The sequence below is a fragment of the Hemiscyllium ocellatum genome, chromosome 23 (assembly GCF_020745735.1).
Source record: "Hemiscyllium ocellatum isolate sHemOce1 chromosome 23, sHemOce1.pat.X.cur, whole genome shotgun sequence".
Taxonomy (NCBI): Eukaryota; Metazoa; Chordata; class Chondrichthyes; order Orectolobiformes; family Hemiscylliidae; genus Hemiscyllium; species Hemiscyllium ocellatum.
Window position 1 is genome coordinate 51,480,182 of NC_083423.1, and position 20,830 is coordinate 51,501,011.

The following is a 20,830-nucleotide window of genomic DNA, read 5'->3' on the forward strand; positions in this document are numbered from 1 at the left end:
CAGTCCAGTATCTACCAAAGAAATTAGCAAAGAAACTCAATGAGGCATTGCTCAGTAAAGTATTCACTAATGTGAAGATTGACTGACCTAATAAATGATAATGTTGAGGAACTGCAGGAGTATTTCATACTTAGAAATGAACTGCGTGTGCAACAAGTCTATCTCCTGTGGGGTTTAAAAAAGCATAATTTGCCAAGGTTGAGAGAAAGGTGGCTAGAGGAACTTCACCCAGAGCACACAGGGATAGTCTATATGATGGCAATAGTCAGAAGTTATTATTAATACCCAAGAGGTAGTTAGATATATGGAAAAGTTGGAGGAGTTTCAGAATGAGAAATGATCCAACTAAGATTCCTTTCATTTAATAATCAAAGGCTGCTTGATGCCACTCAGTCAAATCTTGCCCTGATGTCAAGTGTAGTCACTCTCATTCAACCTCTGGAGTTCAGCTCTTTTCCCATAATTGGACTAAAGCTGTAATGAGGTCAGGTCTAAGTGATATTGGTAGATAACCAAACAGCAGGTTTTTGCTATGTAACGGATAGCACTGTTGAGAAACCTTTCTGTTCCTTTGCTGATGATTGAGAATCAACTAAAGGGATAGTAATTGGCCAAATTGGATTTGTTCTGCATTTGTGGATAGGACAGACCTGGGCAATTTTCCATATTGTCAGGTAGATGCCAGCGATGTGACTGTCCTGGAAGAGCTTGGCTAGAAGCATGCTTCACACTTGAGTAAGGGCTTTCAGCACTACTGCTGGAATACTGCCAAGGCCACAACCACTGCAATATTCAGTGTCTTTAGCCATTTCTTGATCACATGTGCAGTGAGTTGAATTGGAGGACGACTGGTATCTGCGATGCTGGGGACTTCCAAGAGGAGAACAGAGATGGATCATCCACACTGCACTCCTGATCAAAGATTGTTGCAAATGGTTCAGCCATATGTTTAGCACTGTGCTGATCTCAATGACATATCCTGTCTACTTGTTTTTTTTATCAGTCTGCCTTCATTCATGACAGGATGGGGCAGGGCAACAGAGCTTCAATCTGAAACATGAGTCGTGGGATCACTTGGCAAAATATGTATTATAATGAACAAAATGCTGGAGATATTCAGCAGGTCTGGCAGCATCTGTGGCGTTAAAGCAATAAATGATGGTCCAACCAGTGACATCCATATCTTTTGAAAAAATGTTTCAAAAAAACTAATTACAGAGATAGGGACGGGCCAAGGCCAAGGAGGAATTTGAAAAGAAGGATGAGAGTTTTAATATTTAGTCACTGTGAGACACTGGAGGTTAGAAAACACAGACATGATGGCGGAATAGGATTTGGTGTGGGAAAGGCAATAGGCATCAAGGTTTTGGGTGAGCTGCATAGAACACGGAGGTAGCTGATTAACTACCTCCAAGAGTCGGCTTCAACAATTTCAATTTCTGACTCTAAGCTCATTTCACAGCTTCCACTTCCACCCAGTCATTGGCCTCCCCTACGCTCCTTCGTGAAGACACAGATGTGGAAGCGATCCTGGGTTCAACACTTACGGACTCCATGAGAAAGCTCCAGTATTCAAAGTTTTTTCCACTACCTGAACATGTGATGGTTACACTGGCTAAGGTTCACTATGTACGGGACTCAAGAATGAACAGATGACATTAAAACTGAATTAATACACCTGAAAGATGAATACAACTGTTACTCCATGAATTGCAATGTGACTATTTAGCATACCTTGTTACTGATAAGGCACCAAGATGTGGCTGCTTATTGAGCAGCCATGTCCAAATTAGATGAATATCAGGCATGGTTTTTCCATTGTAGTTGTCCAACTATCTGGCATTACTGCAAGAGACGAGGCAAGAGCTCATTCTTGTTGTGTCAGCTCTCCATTCAGTCAGATGTGGCAACCTTAACATTTACTCTGTTTCACCTCCCTTTTTTTTGTTAATACACATCCCAAATTTCACAAGAACTGCTAAACCTTGGGGAAAATTTAATCCTAACCCCACCCAGAGATAAAGAAGTCAGAAGATGGGGTGAGGTCATTGAAATAAAGGATTTCATTTTCTCACAGCTCAACTTCTGCTGGTCACCATTGGAGCTATTTATCACATAGATGGTGTTCCCACTGGAAGGAAGCAGGAGCCTCAAATTTATTTATTCTGCGTTCTTGTTATATCAGTGGGATGGCAATAGATTTCTGCTTGGATCTTAACCATCTATAATTTGCTGGGCATTCTGAAGCAGGTCAGCATTGGAAGTGGGGGAATTGTGTGGATCACAAAGAGGGCTGTGATATAAGTCATGTCCTCTAAGTCTCACAGGAATACCTACAGCCATCTGTTTTGAGACTCTTTCCACTCATCTCCCACAAGCTGCTCCAGAAATCTTCAACCCACCAATTATCTGTCCTGGAACGAACCTCGCTCTGTTGTTGGGCAGGAGAATACACACTCGGTAGCTCCTGGCTGACCACCAGTTGACGGTTGACCAGTGGCATGTACTGAGGTTGAGGAACTACAGTAACTCGGGCCTGAAATCTAGGCCATCATGTTTACTTTGCACCCATCACCTCCTCAAATTGAGAGTTAAAATGCCTTTATTTAGAATTATATCCTTTCAGGTTGTTAAATCAAACATTACTGTGGCCCTGACTGTACTTTAAACTGATGGAGACTACTCTTTAACAGCCAATATTTCTGAAGGAAATGAGGAATGTTACCTTTTCTTTTCACAAGTAGATTATTGCATGGTCTGTTTAACAATCCTGGCTTGAAAATAGTGACCTTGATGATTACATACTTTTTTTTTGGTCTGCTTCATGCCGAATGATATCTTAGAGGTTTCCAGACTACTGCTACAGTATTCACATTGGCTCATATTATCTGTAGCTTGTGCAGGTTTCCTTTGGGAGGTCAGCAATTGGGAATGAAAGAGACTTTCCCATACTCTGAACATTGATACCCAAACTAACCTACAGACCAGATTCAACGACATAGACATCATATGTTTTCATATTTTTTCCACTTTGAGATTTCCAATCTCTGAAGCATTGTTCAAGTTAAGAGATTTATTCCTGCTTAATCTTTGCTATCCTACCCTGTTATGAGTGATCAGTCCATATTTTAGCTTATAAAGCCTCAAATGAAACTGTCTATAGCTTTATCATACTATAGCATCCATCTTCACTTCCACCTCATATTTCCTACATCACTTCACTCCAAAAGTGCTTAGTTGGCCATGAAGTGCTTCCGACAATCCTGAAGGGTGAAAAGCACTGTATAAATGTGATTTATTCTTATTGAGCAGCCATGTCCAAATTAGAAGAATTTCAAGCATGGTTTTTCCAACTATCTGGCATTACTGCAAGAGACTAGGTAAGAGCTCACTCTTGCTGTACCAGCTCTCCATTCAGTCAGACATGGCAAGGACATAAAGTACACCTGCCCAATATGGATGGTTGCAAGCTAATTGAACGCAAATTGCTGGGCATACATCATTGGCACTCACTGCCTTTAAGGGTGGTAGTGGCAGAAACCTTCAGAACATTTAAGAAGTATTTAAATGTGTAGTTATGATTCCAAAGCGTACAGGTGCTGGAGAATGAGTTTTGATTCACTAGGTGCTTGTTCCTCACATAAAGATGAGGAAGGACACCACTTTGGCTGGGACAACACATCCATCCTAGGTCATGCCCAACAGGGACACACACGAAAATTCCTAAAGTAAGGCATATCAACTGGAATTCTATCAACAAACACATAGAATTGGACCCTATCTACCATTATCTGAGAAAAAGAACAGGAAATTACATCAACACAGGAAATTACATCACCAACACAGGAAATGACACCACCAACCCAAGGAAACCTAAACACAAATAGAAAGCAGGATGTAACATCAGCGCTTCACAAAATGCTCACTGATGATGTTACCTAGTATGGTGACGAAACATCTGGAAATGAACCTTCCAGCTCAGTCAGCAAACTTACATCCAGTGCTTGTTTTTGACTAGGACAGGCTTGATGGGCTAAAGGGCCTGTCTCCATGCTGTAGATCTCTACAAATCTAACACCTGATATCTTTTCTGGAATTTGCACCTATACAATGCTGGTACATTCCTATCAGGGAAATTGCGATAGTAGCAGTGTAATGATTGGAACTAGGTGGATTCTATTGACTATGAGATCCTTGATTGGGATTGTTAATCTGGGACAATCAGGGAGCCATGGCTGACAGGTGTAAACAGGGGATTCAGAATCTCCTCACATCAGGGACTAACTCCAAGCTGGCTGGTCACAGCCAGTGTATTGTGCACATGTAAATAAAGGATGACTTGGTGACAATACTGGCCTCTGTGCAGTTACTTGAAGCAGGGAGAGCCTTTTAAAATTTGAAATAGCCTTTGCAATTGATCACAGAGCAAATGCCTGCTTTGTCTGAGAGAGAAAAAAATGCTCTTTCCTTTATCTGCACATTCCTGACAATCCCTGAAGCAATAGATCTAAGTGCTATGAAACATACCCTAGCTATCTTCTAACTGTAAACAGTTGTGCTGTGAGAGTTCTGTTTAAAATAAGTCTCACAACTTGATCTCATAAGATTCCGTAGATTAGGCATCATGAAGGACAAAGGCCAAATGGCCTGTTAGATTCTGCCAACATTATTTGAGGCCTGAAAGAAAGTGCCTGACCTATCCAAATCAGACCATTGCTAATAAGCTGTGAAAATAGACAGTAGTGTAATTCCTTTTAAATCCATAGCAAGTTTCAAATCAGTGAATAATACTGAACATTAAAACAGGCTTCACGAATACAGATATTGCATTGAGAGAAACCAACCCAAAGATGTGGAGGTTGGATGGATTATCCATGCTAAATTTCCCATTGTGTCCAGGGATGTGTAGACTAGATGGGTTGGCCATGGGAAATGCTGGGTTATAGGGATAGGGTGGGAGATGGGTCTGGGAGGGATGCTCTTCAGAAGGTTACTGTTGGTTCGATGGACCGAATCCCCTGCTTTCGCACTGTTGGGATTCTATGTACTCTTGAGAAATCCTATTAGTGAACCAGAGTCAAGTGAATAATTAATTTTATAGTTGGCCTAAGTTCAGGAAAGGAGTTGAACAATTTTGGCTAACAAAACCATTCTATTAGTTACTTAAGTGACTTACACAGTAGAAAATGTTTGTTTTTCTCATTATGGAATATTAAAAGAGATCAGCTGGGCATTTCTTACACAGATATTGCTGGGCATGGAAGGTTTGAGTTATAAAGAAAGGCTGGATAGGCTGGGACTTTTTCCACTGGAGCGTAGGAGGTTGAGATACGACATTATAGAGGTTTTTAAAATAATGAGGGGTATAGATAGGGTTAACGACAGGTGTCTTTTGCTTTGGATGGGGGATTCCAAGATGAGTGGTTACATTTTTAAGGTGAGAGGAGAGAGATTTTAAAAAAGACATGAGGGGAAATTGTTTCCACAGAGGGTGGTTTGCATGTGGAATGAACTTCCTGAGGAAATGGTGGACGTTGGTACAATTAGAACATTTAAAAGACATTTGGATAAGTACACATATAGGAAAGGTTTGGAGGGATATGGGCCAGGAGCAGGCAGGTAGGACTAGTTCAGTTTGGAATTATGTTCAGCATGGACTGGTTGGACTGAAGGGTCTGTTTCTGTGCTGTATTACACTATGACTTTATGATCCAGTTATCAGGTCACCTTGTTGTGCATATATATTCTGTACATGTTATAATCCAGTGGCTGAACTTGAAAAGTTCTATCATGTAAATCAGTGAAACAAAAAAGAGACTGAAGTAACATTTCCTTAAAAAATTAAATTGTATGTGATGATATCATACATAATCACTTCCTTAAACATGATCATGCTAAAAAGCATTGTTTAAGACTTACTGTGAGGGCTTTGGAAAAAAAAATCTTGCATTTATGTAACCTCTTTCATGTCCTCAATACTTTATACCCAATGATGAGGAGCTATTTCTGAAATGTAGGAAAGGGGTAACCATTTCTGTACAGGAAGGTCTCACCAACAACAATGTGATAATGGTCAGACAATATGCTTTTCTATGCTAACTACTGTTGGCTCAGGGATAGATATTGGCCAGAACAGCAAGCAGGATCCCAGCCTCCCTTCAACTCTTCTGCAAAACTTTGCTTTGTGCATCTTTTTTACACCCAACTGGCAGATTTACACCCAATGGTTAGATTGGGCCATTGTTCTCAAAGCAGAAACTATGTAGCACTCCCTCAGCACTACACTACACCATTTGTTTAGATTTTTTGTTAGCGAGTTCTCTGAAGTGGAACTTGAAACTCTGCTCTCTTAAGACTGCTCAGAAGTGCGAATGTGACCGACTGAGTCACAGCTAAAAGGTCCAAAAAGTATAAACGGACACTTATTCCGTTGAATCTGTTTTCTATTCTCTGTGAGCACATATAGACCACACAGCCTTTTTAAATTTAAAACTTATGGTTGAGATAGACAACATTGTACCTATTGTGCATCTTGATGTAGGAAGAAGAGCCATCCTCTTTTATTACAGATGCCACTACAGGCAATTGGCTCACTCAACAACTTGAAGGTGAACTAACAGTCATCCATGTATTAGCTGCTGGCTTGGCAAGGACATGGGTGTCAGGCAACTGTGGCCCGAGAGGATATTGGTAAACCAGCTGGATAAATGTAGGTATAATATAGTACTCAGTTAAAAAATCACAAAATACCAAGTTATAGTCCAACCTGATGAAGAAGCAGCGCTCTGAAAGCTAGTGCTTCCAAATAAACCTGTTGGACTATAACCTGGTGTTGTGTGATTGTACACCCCAGTCCAAATCATAATATAGTACTGTATGTGTTAAGAGAGGTCTTTGGTTATTTTTGGATAGAGTCAAACTCCAATGTTTGCTTGTTTCCTTGATATGCTACTGTACAGAACAGAGCTGTGTTTGTGACTATGTATATGCACAGATTTTTTTTATGAATAAAGTATATTTCTGAAATAAAAAAAATACAATTCCGGTTAGAGGCTCTCCAGAGTTCCTATTCAGATAGGGGCATTGTGTTTTTATACAGAGAAGGCCAGGTTACAATGCACCCAATGCAGCCCAAAACAAAGGGGCAGGAGATTGCCGCCGATCTGTCAAACCAAGAGGGTCCTGCAGTACTGCGGGTGGATTCTTGTCGATTCCAGTTCTGTGGCCATCCCGGCTCATCGCGCTGTGTTAACAACGTTCATGTGTACTCACCGATAAATAATATGGGGAAAGTGATGAAGAGCAGGAAGACATGAGGCACTAGATTAAGAGCATCCACGAAGCAGCCGTTGTTTAGGACGCCACTGTCGACGTTGTAAGCTTCAGCGGTGTCATTTCCACAGAAGGACAGGGCCATGTCTTCCTCCCAGCAGCTCGTCAGTAACGCAAAAGGGGGAAAGCCGTGCTCCACTCAGCCCCGATCTTCAACCCATTCATTCCTCCTTAGTGCAGAAACTACACAGCACCACAGCCCTGCTATTTATATACACATAGTGCAAATGACGTTCCGAGCAAAGCAGCCAGTGTGTCCCGCCCCCTCCTGGACTGAATACACTCTGGTCCCGTGCAAAATATCAGAGTCAATTGGAAACATAGAAAATATTCCTTAGTCAATATCTACATGTCAGTCTTGGTGATTGATTATTCATGGATTTGTAAATCATTCTATTTCATTAAGAGGTTTAACATCACTTTACTTTTCCCCTGGTGAGTTAAGATACCTCAGTAATGATAATTCATTTAGTTAATAATAATGCCCAAGAGGATAACAGAATAATATACTTAGTTCTCACCCCCAAGATTTCAGGTGCGAGTTAAGGAATTGAAGTTTAATATCCCCTAGGGAGCTGGGGAATCATTTTCAAAGTTTTGAATAATCAAGCAACTACTTTAAATTAAACTTGGAATCAGAAGATTGTTACAGGGTCATACAGCCTACATGTCTGTGCTGACTCACTGAAGGGGTAGTTCAGCAAGTGCCATTCCTTCACACCTTTTCCCTCAGTACCCTGGATATGCTTCCTTTTCTGATATTGACCTGATTCCCTCTTGAAAACCTCAATTCGACCTGCCTCCATTTCTTGGAATCATAGAGTTATGCAACTTGTTCATGCTGATCAGATATCTTATTCATGTACCCATCCATATGCCTTTTAATTATTGTAGCTGTGGCAGTATAGTGGCTCAGTGGTTAGCACTGCTGCCCTACAGCATTAGGGACCCAGGTTTGATTCCAGCCTCGGGCGGCTGTCTGTGTGGAGTCTGCACATTCTTCCAGTGTCTGCGTGGGTTTCCTCTGGGTGCTCTGCTTTCCTCCCAGGTTGGCCAGGTTGGGTGAACTGGCTGTGCTAAATTGCCCATAGTGTTCAGGGATGTGTAAGTTCAATGCATTAGTCAGTGGTATATATAAGGTAGGGGAATTGGGAGAGTTGCTTTTTGGAGGGTCAGTGCAGACTTGTTGGGCCAAAGGGCCCGTTTCCACACTGTTGGGATTCTATTCTACTTCCTCTGGCAGCTTATTCCATACACACAGCACTCTCTGTGCAAAGATGTTGCCCCTTATGTCCATTTTAAATCTTCCCCCCCCCCCAACTTTAAACCTATGCCCTCTGGTTTTGGACTCCCCTACCCTGGGGAAAAGACCTAGGCTATTCATTCTCCTTGCCCCTCATGACCTCCATAAGGCCACCCCTCAGCCTACAATGCTTCAGGGAAAACAGCCCCAACCCATTCAGCCTCTCTCTATAGCTCGAACCCTCCAACCCTGGCAACAATCTTGTAAATCTTTTCTGAACCTTTCAAGTTTTGCAACATCTCTCCTAGAGCAAGGAGACCAGAATTGAATGCAGTATTCCAAAAGTGGCCTAACCAAACTCACTTAATACATTCCAAACCTGTACCACATGCTGTGTGCAAAAGCTTTTACTTCTGTTGTCACTGGCTCATTTGCCAATCTTCCAAATCTGTGCCCTCTATTTCTCATTCCCTCCACTAGTGTCAACAATCTCTGCCCAGCTGCTCTGTCCAGACTCCTTATCGTTCTTGTGAATATTTTCAGTGCTTTCATGCTTTCACATCTTTCTGAAAGTGCAGTGCCCAAGACTGAACTCTGTTCTCCATTTGAGGCTGAACCCTATAGAGGTTTATTGTAATTTCCTTCATTTTGTGCTCCATAGTCCTATTGATAAACCATATGACATCATGTCAGCTTTATTAAACATTCTCTCAACCTGTCTTCCTACTTCACTGAATAGTGCACACGTACAACCATGTCTCTCTGTTCCTGCTCTCTTTTAGAATTGTGCCCTTGCTTTTTTTATTTTTCTCCACATTCCTCCTATCACAAATAAATCTCTTCTCTGCATTAGCTTGTGTTTTCCATTTGTCCACTCATTCCATCAAATCTGTCTGTCCTTTTGAAATTCCACACTACTGTCTTCACAGTAATACTGCCAAGCTTTGCACTGTGTACAAATTGTGAAATTGTGCCATCCAAACTAAGGTAATTAATATGGATCAAAAAGATCAAGAATCCTGATTCCATTCAATGAGGAGTTCCAGAATAAACCTTCCTCCAGTCTGAAATAAAACCCATAAAACATTACTCTCTGTTCCTTGTCAGGTCTGTTGTATGGCACCCTTTTGTACTTACATGTACACCACATCAACAGTATTACCCTCATCAAGCTTCTTTGGCACCTCATCCAGAAACATTACCAATATGTTTAAGTTTAACTGCCTCTCCTTAGTAACCCACATTTGCCTGAGTGACAATATTGTCTCAAATCATCATTTTTAAAAGCTTTCCCCATCATTGAGGATAATCTGGCTGCCCCCTCCCATAGTTGCCAGACTCATTGTTTCATATTTTTCTCACTAATTTCCACCACATCCACATCCAAGGAAGACTCTATTTATGACTAGCGCATCTGCAATTTCTACCTTCAAATCCTTCAATATTCTCGGATGCAATCTAACCACTGGACCTTGACATTCAATGACCATCACTGAATTCCCTCATTATCAACATCCTTGACATTACCATTGACCAAAAACTCAGCTGGGCTTGCCACATAAACACAGTGGCTATAAGAGCACTGCTTGGCACACTCTCCTCATTCCTGATGAAGGGCTTATGCCCGAAACGCCGAATTTCCTATTCCATGGATGCTGCCTAACCTGCTGTGCTTTAACCAGCAGCACATTTTCAACGGCTATAAGAGCAGGTCCAGGCAGGAATTCTGTAACTCACCTCCTGATTCACGTAAGCCTGTCCATCCTCTACAAAGCACAAGTCAGGAGTATGATGGGATATTCCCCATTTGCCTGGATGGGTGCAGCACCAACAACACTCAAGAAGTTTGACACCATCCAGGATAAAACAGGCCCCCGTTTGATTGTCACCAGATCCACAAACTCTCTCCACCAGCAAAGCTCAGTAGCAGCAGTGTGTACTATCTACAAGTTGCACTGCAGAAATTCACCAAAGATCTTTAGAAAGCACCTTCCAAACTGACAATCACTTCCATTTGGAAGGACAAGGGCAGCCAATATATGGAAACACCCTCACCTGCAAGTTCTCCTCCAATCCATTCAGCATCCCGACTGGGAAAAATATCACTCTTCTTTCACTGTTGCTGGAATTACAAGATTTAGAAGAATTGGCAAATGAAGCAGTGGTGAGAGAAGGAAAGGCTTTTCCACTCAATGTGTGGTTTGGATTTGGACTATACTACATGAGTTTGGTTAGGCCTATTTTGGAATACTGCATTCATTTCTGGCCTCCCTGCTTTAGGAAGGATGTTGTGAAACTTGAAGGGTTCAGAAAAGATTTGCGAGGTTTTTGCCAGGGTTGGAGGGTTTGAGCTATATGGAGAGGTTATATTCCCTGGACCGTCAGAGTCTGAGGGGTGACTTTATTGAGGTTTATAGAGGGTGGTATGGTGGGCTCAGTGGTTAGCACTGCTGCCTCACAGTGCCAAGGACCCGGGTTTGATCCCTGCCTCAAGCAACTGTCTGTGTGGAGTTTGCATGTTCTCCTCGTGTCTGTGTGAGTTTCCTCTGGGTGCTCCAGTTTCCTCCCACAATCCAAAGATGTGCAAGTTAGGTGAATTGGCCATGCTAAATTGCCCATAGTGTTAGTGTATAAGTCAGGGGTAAATCTAGGGTAGGGAAATGATCTGGGTGGGTTACTCTTTGGAGGGTCAGTGTGGACTTCTTGGGTGAAGTGGCCTGTTTCCATACTATGGGGAATCTAATCTAATCTATAGATCCTGGAATTCCATCCTTTATGGCATTGTGGGTCAACTCACAACAGGTTGACTGTAGCGGTATAAGAAGGCAGCTCACCACCACCTTCTCAAGGGCAACTAGGGACGGGCAGTAAATGCTGGCCAGCCAGCGATACCCACATTCCACAAATGAATAGATTTTTAAACTTAGTCCTGTCCCATCCTGTCTCTTATTAGCTTTATGTAGAGTCTATCCAATATGTCATCCTTATTTATTTTAAACACTCCATACATTTAAATTCCCTTTTGTTTCATTATAACTTACAGAACATTATCTTCCTTGGTAAAGATGGAAACAAATATTAATTTTGTCCCCTGCTTTTATGCTAAATCCCTGTAGGTCTCTAATTGGATCCATGCCTGCTTTTACCACTCTTTTACTCTTTAGAAGTTGAGAGAAGATGTTTGAATTCCTTTTCATGCTAGTTGTCACTCTCCTCTCATCATCTCTCTTATATCTCTTTGCTTTTTCTATTGCCCTCTGAACTTACCATATTCAGCCTGGTTGTTGATTGACTTAGCTATATGGCATTTATGATAAGCATACTTTTTCTTATTTATTTTCATGCTAGTCACTTTTATTGTTTAGGGATCTCTAGATTGTTTGCCCTATCTTACAGGATTAAATCTTGACTGTAATCGATCTATCTTTTGTTTAAAGTTACTTCAGTGTTCGAGTATAGTTTTCACTGACAGCATCTCATTCCAATTTATCTGAGCCAGTTCCTGGTTTCTCCACAGTTGTTTATTCTCAATCTGAATAATTTATTTTCATTTTCCACAGCCAATGTAAACCTAATGAGATAATGATCACTGTCCTCTAAATGCTCCTTGATCAACTTGGCCCATTTAGTTCCAAAGACTCATTCTCTTTTCATTGGATTGGAATTTATTCATATTTCTGAAGAAAAGTGTCTTGAACATATTCTAGGAACTCTTCCCCTTCTTTGCCTTTCACTACTATGATGATGCTGTCACTTTAAAAAGGTTATTTTAAGATTGGGAAGGCTACAAAAACAAACAGAGGATAACAAAGAGCGAAATAAGGAAGGAGAGGATCAAATATGAAGGTAGGCTAGCCAGTAATATTAGAAATGATAGTAGAAGTTTCTTTTAATACATAAGAAACAAACAACAGGTAAAAGTAGATATTGGGCCACTTCAAAATGATGCTAGAAGGCTAGTGATGGGAGATAAGGAAATAGCTGGAGAACTTAACAAGTACTTTGCGTCAGTCTTCACAGTGGAAGACATGAATAATATCCAAACAATTAAAGGGAGTCGGGGGCTGAGTTGAGTATGGTTGCCATTACAAAAGAGATAGTGCTAGAAAAGCTAAAGGGTCTTAAAATTGATAGATCTCCTGGCCCCGATGGGCTACATCCTAGAGTTCTGAGGGAGGTGGCTGAGGAAATAGCGGAGGCATTGGTTGAGATCTTTCAAAAGTCACTGGAGTCAGGGAAAGTCCCAGATGATCGGAAGATCGCTGTTGTAACCCCATTGTTCACGAAAGGATCACGACAAAAGATGGAAAATTACAGGTCAATTAGCCTAACCTCGGTTGTTGGTAAAATTCTAGAATCCATCGTTAAGAATGAGGTTTCTAAATTCTTGGAAGAGCAGGGTCAAATTAGAACAAGTCAACATGGATTTAGTAAGTGGAAGTCGTACCTGACAAACCTGTTAGAATTCTTTGAAGAGGTGACAAGTAGGTTAGACCAGGGAAACCCAGTGGATGTGGTCTATCTAGACTTCCAAAAGGCCTTTGATAAGGTGCCACATGGGAGGCTGCTGAGTAAGGTGAGGGCCCATGGTGTTCGAGGTGAGCTACTGGCATGGATTGAGGATTGGCTGTCTGACAGAAGGCAGAGAGTTGGGATAAAAGGTTCTTTTTTGGAATGGCAGCTGGTGACAAGCGGTGTCCCGCAGGGTTCAGTGTTGGGGCCGCAGCTGTTCATGTTATATATTAATGATCTGGATGAAGGGACTGGGGGCATTCTAGTGAAGTTTGCCGATGATACGAAGATAGGTGGACAGGCAGATAGTACTGAGGAAGTGGGGAGCTGCAGAAGGATCTAGACAGTTTGGGAGAGTGGTCCAGGATATGGCTGATGAAGTTCAATGTGAGCAAATGCGAGGTCTTGCACTTTGGAAAAAAGAATACAAGCATGGACTACTTTCTAAATGGTGAGGAAATTCGTAAAGCCAAAGCACAAAGGGATCTGGGAGTGCTAGTCTAGGATTCTCTAAAGGTAAACATGCAGGTTGAATCTGTGATTAAGAAAGCAAATGCAATGTTGTCATTTATCTCAAGAGGGTTGGAATATAAAAGCAGCGATGTGCTACTGAGACTTTATAAAGCTCTGGTTAGGCCCCATTTGGAGTACTGTGTCCAGTTTTGGGCCCCACACCTCAGGAGGGACGTACTGACGCTGGAGTGTGTCCAGCGGAGATTCACACGGATGATCCCTGGAATGGCAGGTCTAACATACGAGGAATGGCTGAGGAACCTGGGAGTGTACTCATTGGAGTTTAGAAGGTTAAGGGGAGATCTAATAGAAACTTACAAGATAATACATGGCTTGGAAAGGGTGAAGGCTAAGAAATTGTTTCTGTTAGGCAGGGAGACTAGGACCCATGGGCACAGCCTTAAAATTAGAGGGGTCGATTCAGAACAGAAATGCAGAGACATTTCTTCAGCCAAAGAGTGGTGGGCCTGTGGAATTCATTGTCGCAGAGTGCAGTGGAGGTCGGGACGCTAAATGTCTTCAAGGCAGAGATTGATAAATTCTTGATGTCACAAGGAATTAAGGGCTACGGGGAGAATGCGGGTAAGTGGAGTTGAAATGCTCATCAGCAATGATTGAATGGCGGAGTGGACTCGACGGGCCGAATGGCCTTACTTCCACTCCTATGTCTTATGGTCTTATGGTCTTATCCTGGGTTTTTTTGAGGAGAGGTTGTAAAGGCAGAGATGCCAAAGTGGCTACAGGAGACAGCCTTAATCAACAATCAGAGGATGCCTTTAGGTTATTTTAAATCAGTTCTAACAATGGAAGGGGAATGGCCAGTTCTCACAGATCAAGCTTTCCAGTTTTTCTTTTGGCGATAGTAGCCAGAAACTGTTTGGGTCCCAGAAGAGTTGGAGCTTCAGTAAAATGATTCTGAGCTGCTGCATTCTCTGAAATGTCTCTATATGTTGTTTCCTCCTGGATTGGAGCACTGCATGAAAGAATCTGTGTCTGAATTTACCTTGTTGCCAAGGGGTGTGTTTATAGGATATTACTATATTGGAACAGTTAATTAGTAATCAATACTGTATTTGTCATTCAGTTAAGTTGGCCAATAGTAAAGCTATTCAAAAGTTCCCTTTCCTTTGTTTGCATTTTAACTATAGGTTGTTCTGCTATAATGCGTGTTTTGTCAACACCAATTTGCTGCAATACAATTGACAAATTGAGGGCACTGTTTCGAAAGCGTGAACTTTGAAAAGTATATCGGCTATTATGCAATGACATTGCCAACACTTAAATCGTTGTTTCTAATGCATGATTTTTCTATAAGTACAGTTAAGTATAAGTATAAACAACTGTACTTCCTGCATGAATGTTTAAGAAAACAGGTACTGCCAAAATGTCTCCAATATTTTCTATAAGTGTGGGGTTGCACAAGCACATAACTATCGCGCTCTTCAAGAACAGACTGTATAGTGTTTAACTAAATTGTGTTTGCCTAATGTTTGACTAGTTGCATCATATCTGCAATATACACTTCACATCTACCTTTAAAATAAGGAAAGGTTAGGGCCTAGACTACCTTCTTAAAATATTTTGAGGGGAGTCTGGTCTGGTCCAAAGTACTCCAATATTCCAGGCAATATGAGGATAAAGTACTTTGCAGATGGTGGCAGAGCAGGGCTCCTGAGCTGGAGCTGGTCCACTCTGACCACTTCTCTTTCTTCTTTGCTTGCTTTTTCCTTGTTTTTTTCAGTTGTTTTTCTCCACTGACCTTCTGGAGGGAGCTCAGTTGTGGAGGCAGTGTCAGTGATGGCAACGGCTGGGGGCCCAGAGCGGGGACTTTGGCTGCTGGCCACGTGGTGTGCCCGGGTAGAAATCTGGCCGTTTATGGCTTTATGGAAGCAGCTGGGAACTCGGGTGGTGGTCAGCAGCAAGACAGCAGTGCTGGAAATGCAGGGGTCGAGAGATCGAGCGCAGTGCAGGAGAGACAGGATGGCAGTTGGCAGCAAGACAGCAGCATGGAGATGCAGGAATTGAGAGATTAAGCCCAGCACAGGGAAGAGATCGAGCCCAGTATTGGAGAGAGATCAAACCCTCATGGGAAGGCCCAGCATGGAGCAACTACAGGTCTCTTGATAAAAGGGCTGTATTTGGAAGTTTTAACCTTATTTCTTATTTACTACTTTGTACAGAGAAGAACTGTAATAGAATCCCTACAGTATAGAAACAGACCATTTGGCCGAATAAGTCCATACCGATCCTCTGAAGAGTATCCCACCCAGACCAAATCCCCTACCCTATTACTTTGCACCTAACATACACATCCTTGAATACAATGGGCAATTTAGCATAGCCAATTCACATTTTTGGATCATGGGAAGAAAGCAGAGTACCCAGAAGAAACCCACACAGACACAGGGAGAAAGTGCAAACTCCACACAGACAATTGCCCGTGGCTAGAATCAAACTCAGGTCCCTGGCACTGTGAGGAGGCAGTACTAACCACTGAGCCACTGTGCCGCCCTTGAACTTTTCTCCTTATTGTTGAACATTTTCCCTTATCTGTCTACTTTTTAACCTAAGATTTTGTACCTTGAACCTAAGATGGTGCTGTGAGTGACGACATTGTAAACATTTCACTGTACTCCTGTATCCCTGTACTTGAATACAAAACAACTTCAATTATCCGAACGAGACGGATGGGGAATATTTTGTTCGGATAACTGATTGTTTGGATAACCGATCTGATCATAAACAAAGGAAGCTGTACTGAATATAATTACATAAAAAGCATGCTTACAAAGTTTTTATTTCATTCAATCGATAAAATGTGTTACAAACATTGAATATTGCTTAAAAATTCATGATAATTTGCAAATAAAATCTCTTGTTAAAATAAAGATCATTGAGGCGGAGGTTGGTTATTACTTTTCAAAGAAAATATCTGGTCACTATTGTTTGAAGTGCTTGTGTTTCTTTGTTCAACTGCTTCGTGTATACTTCAAATAAAGCATCTATTAAATGTATATTGTTGGCATCAACTTTATCAATCTTGGACGAATATATCTACAGACCCAACATTATGCCTATTTTGACTCTTAATCAAAATAATTATATCTAACATGAAGTAATTTTTAATTTTAAACATTTACTATCTTAAAATTAGTTGCAACTTAGTAAATATGGATATTTTTGGCAATTTAGCTTGGTCATAATTTCCTGCAATTAAAGTGACCTTATAGAGGTTTTCAAAATTATGAGGGGCATGGATAGGGTAAATAGGCAAAGTCTTTTCCCTAGGGTTGGGGAGTCCAGAACTAGAGAGGATAGGTTTAGGGTGAGAGGGGAAAGATATAAAAGAGACCTAAGGGGCAACTTTTTCACGCAGAGGGTGGTACGTGTATGGAATGAGCTGCCAGAGGAAGTGGTGGAGGCTGGTACAATTGCAACATTTAAGAGGCATTTGGATGGGTACGTGAAGAGGAAGGGTTTGGAGGGTTATGGGCCGGGTGCTGGCAGGTGGGACTAGATTGGGTTGGGATATCTGGTCGGCGTGGACGGGTTGGACCAAAGGGCCTGTTTCCATGCTATACATCTCTATGACTCTTTGACTCTAATGGAAATACCAAAAACAGCCTTTTCATCACCCAATACGAACTCCTCACTCATGCTCATTTATTTCATTTGCCAGCTTTCAAATTGAAGCAGATCATTCAAAATGCTCATCGCAATTCTGGCAACACTCTCACCATTTCAGACCAGGTGAAATCCCATCCATTCATTTGCAATCTTATTTGATTACTGAAATGCTCTTCTAACCAACCTGCCAACCACAGTTCTCACTCCATAAACATTAGACCATTTAAAATCCCACATGTTGTTGCAATCAACTCATCACTCTCCTTGCTGATGTACTCAGATTTCTTGATCGTGATCATCGCACCAGTGGTGGTAACACCTCTTTGATGTGACGTTTTTATGGGATCTTGTTTGGATAATCCGAAATTCAGATAATTTATGTTCGGATAATCGAGTTTGTTCTGTACGTGTAACAATAAAATCTAATTCTAATTCCAGTTCTAAAGCAATGCAACTACTCTAGCATTGTTGTGGCCTTTTGTAATTTTCATGAAAATTTTGTTCCTCTTCATCTTTCCCAATAATTAGCAGTCCACAGACTGCACCCAGCAATGTAATGGCTCCCATTTTGTTCTTCAGTTCTCATCTTCTAAAAGGTCAATGTCTTCAGGTGATGATCCTTCCCTCACCATTTCCCAAATGACAACAGTTTATATCTCCAAAAAGAAGCTTGCTGAATTTTCACCATTAAAATAATCATATTATTGTTGAAACTATTGGTAACATAAATAAGGAGGAATTATTTGCTTTGGCTGGAGTGTTGTTAACCAGAAGACACAGATTTAGGAAAGTTGACCAGCAGATAATGAGCAACCACTTGTTCTGGTCTTGAATGCGTTACCAGAAATGGCAGTGGACGTAAATTCAATAGTAAATAAGGAATTAGATAAATATTAAAATCAGAAAACAAAAATACAATGAAAATTGAGGGGAGGGTGGGATTAATTGGGTTGCCCTTTGAAAGAAATATAAGAAGGGACAAAAATAAGTGACTTATGGCTGCTGGCAATTTGAAACAAAAACAGAAAATGCTGGATATATTCAACAGAGTTAAAAATCACACAACGCCAGGTTGTGGTCCAACAGGTTTATTTGGAAGCACTAACTTTCGGAGCGCCGCTCCTTCATCAGGTGGATGTGGTGGTTAAGATCACGTTCACAGAATTTATAGCCAAAGGAGTCCAGTGTCATGGAGATGTGATACAGTGAACAATCTTCGGTTAAAAGCGTCATCTTTTATAATGGTATATGCTGGTTTCTGTTCTTTGATATGTAAATCCCAGAACAACTTTTAAATTACAATTTAAAAGCTTTTTAAACAATAGTTGTGAAGTCCATAAGACCATAAGACATAGGAGTGGAAGTAAGGCCATTTGGCCCATTGAGTCCACTCTACCATTTAATCATGGCTGATGGGCATTTCAACTCCACTTACCTGAACTCTCCCCATAGCCTTTAATTCCTTGCGAGATCAAGAACTTATCAATCTCTGCCTTGAAGACATTTAACGCCCTGGCCTCCACTGCATTCTGTGGCAATGAATTCCACAAACCCACCACTCTCTGGCTGAAATGTCTCCTCATTTCTGTTCTAAATTGACCCCCTCTAATTCTAAGGCTGTGTCCACCGGTCCTAGGCTCCCTGCCTAACGGAAACAACTTCCCAGCATCCACCCTTTCTAAGCCATGTATTATCTTGTAAGTTTCTATTAGATCTCCCCTCAACCTTCTAAACTCTCATGAATACAATCCCAGGATCCTCAGCCATTCATTGTATGTTAGGCCTACCGTTCCAGGGACCATCGGTGTGAATCTCCGTTGGACACACTCCAGTGCCAGTATGTCGTTCCTGAGAATTTGGACCCAAAATTGGACATAGTATTCTAAATGGGGCCCGAACTAGAGCTTTATAAAGTCTCAGAAGCACATTGCTGCTTTTATATTCCAATCGTCTTGAGATAAATGACGGCATTACATTCACTTTCTTAATCATGGACTCAACCAGCAAATCAACCTTTAGAGAATCCTGGACTAGCACTCCCAGATCCCTTTGTACTTTGGCTTTATGAATTTTCTCACCATTTAGAAAATAGTCCATGCCTGTGTTCTTTTTTCCAAAGTGCAAGACCTCGCAGTTGCTCCCATTGAATTTCATCAGCCATTTCCTGGACCACTCTCCTAAACTGTCTAAATCTTTCTTTAGCCCCCCGCCTCCTCAGTACTACCCGCCTGTCCACCTAATTTGGTATCATCGGCGAACTTCGGCAGAATGCCCCCATCATCCAGACCATTAACATATAAAGTGAACAGCTGCGGCCCCAATACTGAACGCTGGGGGATACCACTTGTCACCAGCTGCCATTCTGACAAGTGGTGTCCTGCAATCTGTTGTGTCCTGATGCTATGTCAGACTGACCAACCCTCTGTATAGTTTTGCATGGACTCATGCAGTTTTTGAGCAAAACAATGTAATTCTGCAAAAACAAATGCACCCTATAAGGTTATATGTGTGCGCATACAGGAGCAACAGATTGAGTGTACATGTGAGTATACGTGCATGTGCTAGCCTGTGTGCATGTAAGCTTGGTTAAGTGTGTATGTGAGCATGATGGCGTATGTATGAGATGGTGCATGTGTCAGTGTGAGTGTGGAGGGGTATATGTGTGTGCATATGAGAGACAGCTTGTGAGTGAGGGAGGGTATGTGTGGGTGTGTGAGTATGTAGGTGAGTGTGTGTGTTTGTGAGAGAAAGAGAGAGTGTATCGTGCAGTGGGGTCACCTGTGGTATGATATGAACCCAAGATCCCAGTTGTGACTATTCCCATGGGTGCCAAACTTGGCAATCAGCCTCTGCTTGACCATTCTGCGTTGTAGCTTGTCCTGAAAGCCGCCGTGGGGGATGGTCATCCGAAGATCTGAGGCCAAATGTACTGGACCACTGAAGTGTTTCCTTATTGGGAAGAAACATACCTGCCTGGTGATTGTTGTGCGGTGTCCATTCATCCATTTTCTTAGTGTATGCTCGGTCTTGCCAATGTACCATGCCTCAGGGCATCCTTGCCTGCAGCGTTTGAGATGGACCACGTTGGCTGAGTCACATGAGTACTCGCCACGTCCATGGTGGGAGGTGCCCCCAGGTGTAATGGTCTTACTCTGATATGTCTTGCAGTGGCTGCTGTGGCAGAGTTGAATGGTATTGTTGCCCTGAAGGCTGGGCAGTTTGGTGTTGCTGTCCTGAAGGCTACAAATCATGATCTTTTGAAGGTTTGCTGGTTGTTTAAAGGCGAAAAGTGGAGGCATGAGGAAGGTCTTGGTGAGGTGCTCATCCTCTTCAATAATGTGATGCAAGCTGTGAAGAACATGGCATAGTCGTTCAGCTCCTGAAAGTACTGGACAATGAAGGGTAACCTGTCTATTGCAGCTTGTGTCTGTTCTTTTATTGCCCCTGTCCACGCCAGTCCAACACCGGCATCTCCAAGTCATATATTCATCTGGTTTGACAGTAGCTGTGGAGAGAAAAACAGTGTCAAACATTTTAGGCTGGTGACCCTTTCTGCTTTGATGAAAAGCCATATTAAATATGCTGCAGCAATGTTTACTTCCA

At 41.8% G+C, this 20,830-nt stretch overlaps 1 protein-coding gene across 1 annotated transcript in view; it reads right to left on the reverse strand.

Moving 5' to 3' along the window:
* The window catches only part of abcc9 (ATP-binding cassette, sub-family C (CFTR/MRP), member 9), a 196,065-nt gene extending 188,648 nt beyond the window's left edge, over positions 1-7,417 (reverse strand). The window contains exon 1 of the mRNA XM_060843242.1: positions 7,273-7,417. Within this exon, the coding sequence (XP_060699225.1) occupies positions 7,273-7,417 (145 nt within the window). The remainder of the gene's footprint in view (positions 1-7,272) is intronic.
* Between the last annotated feature and the right edge of the window lie 13,413 nt (positions 7,418-20,830).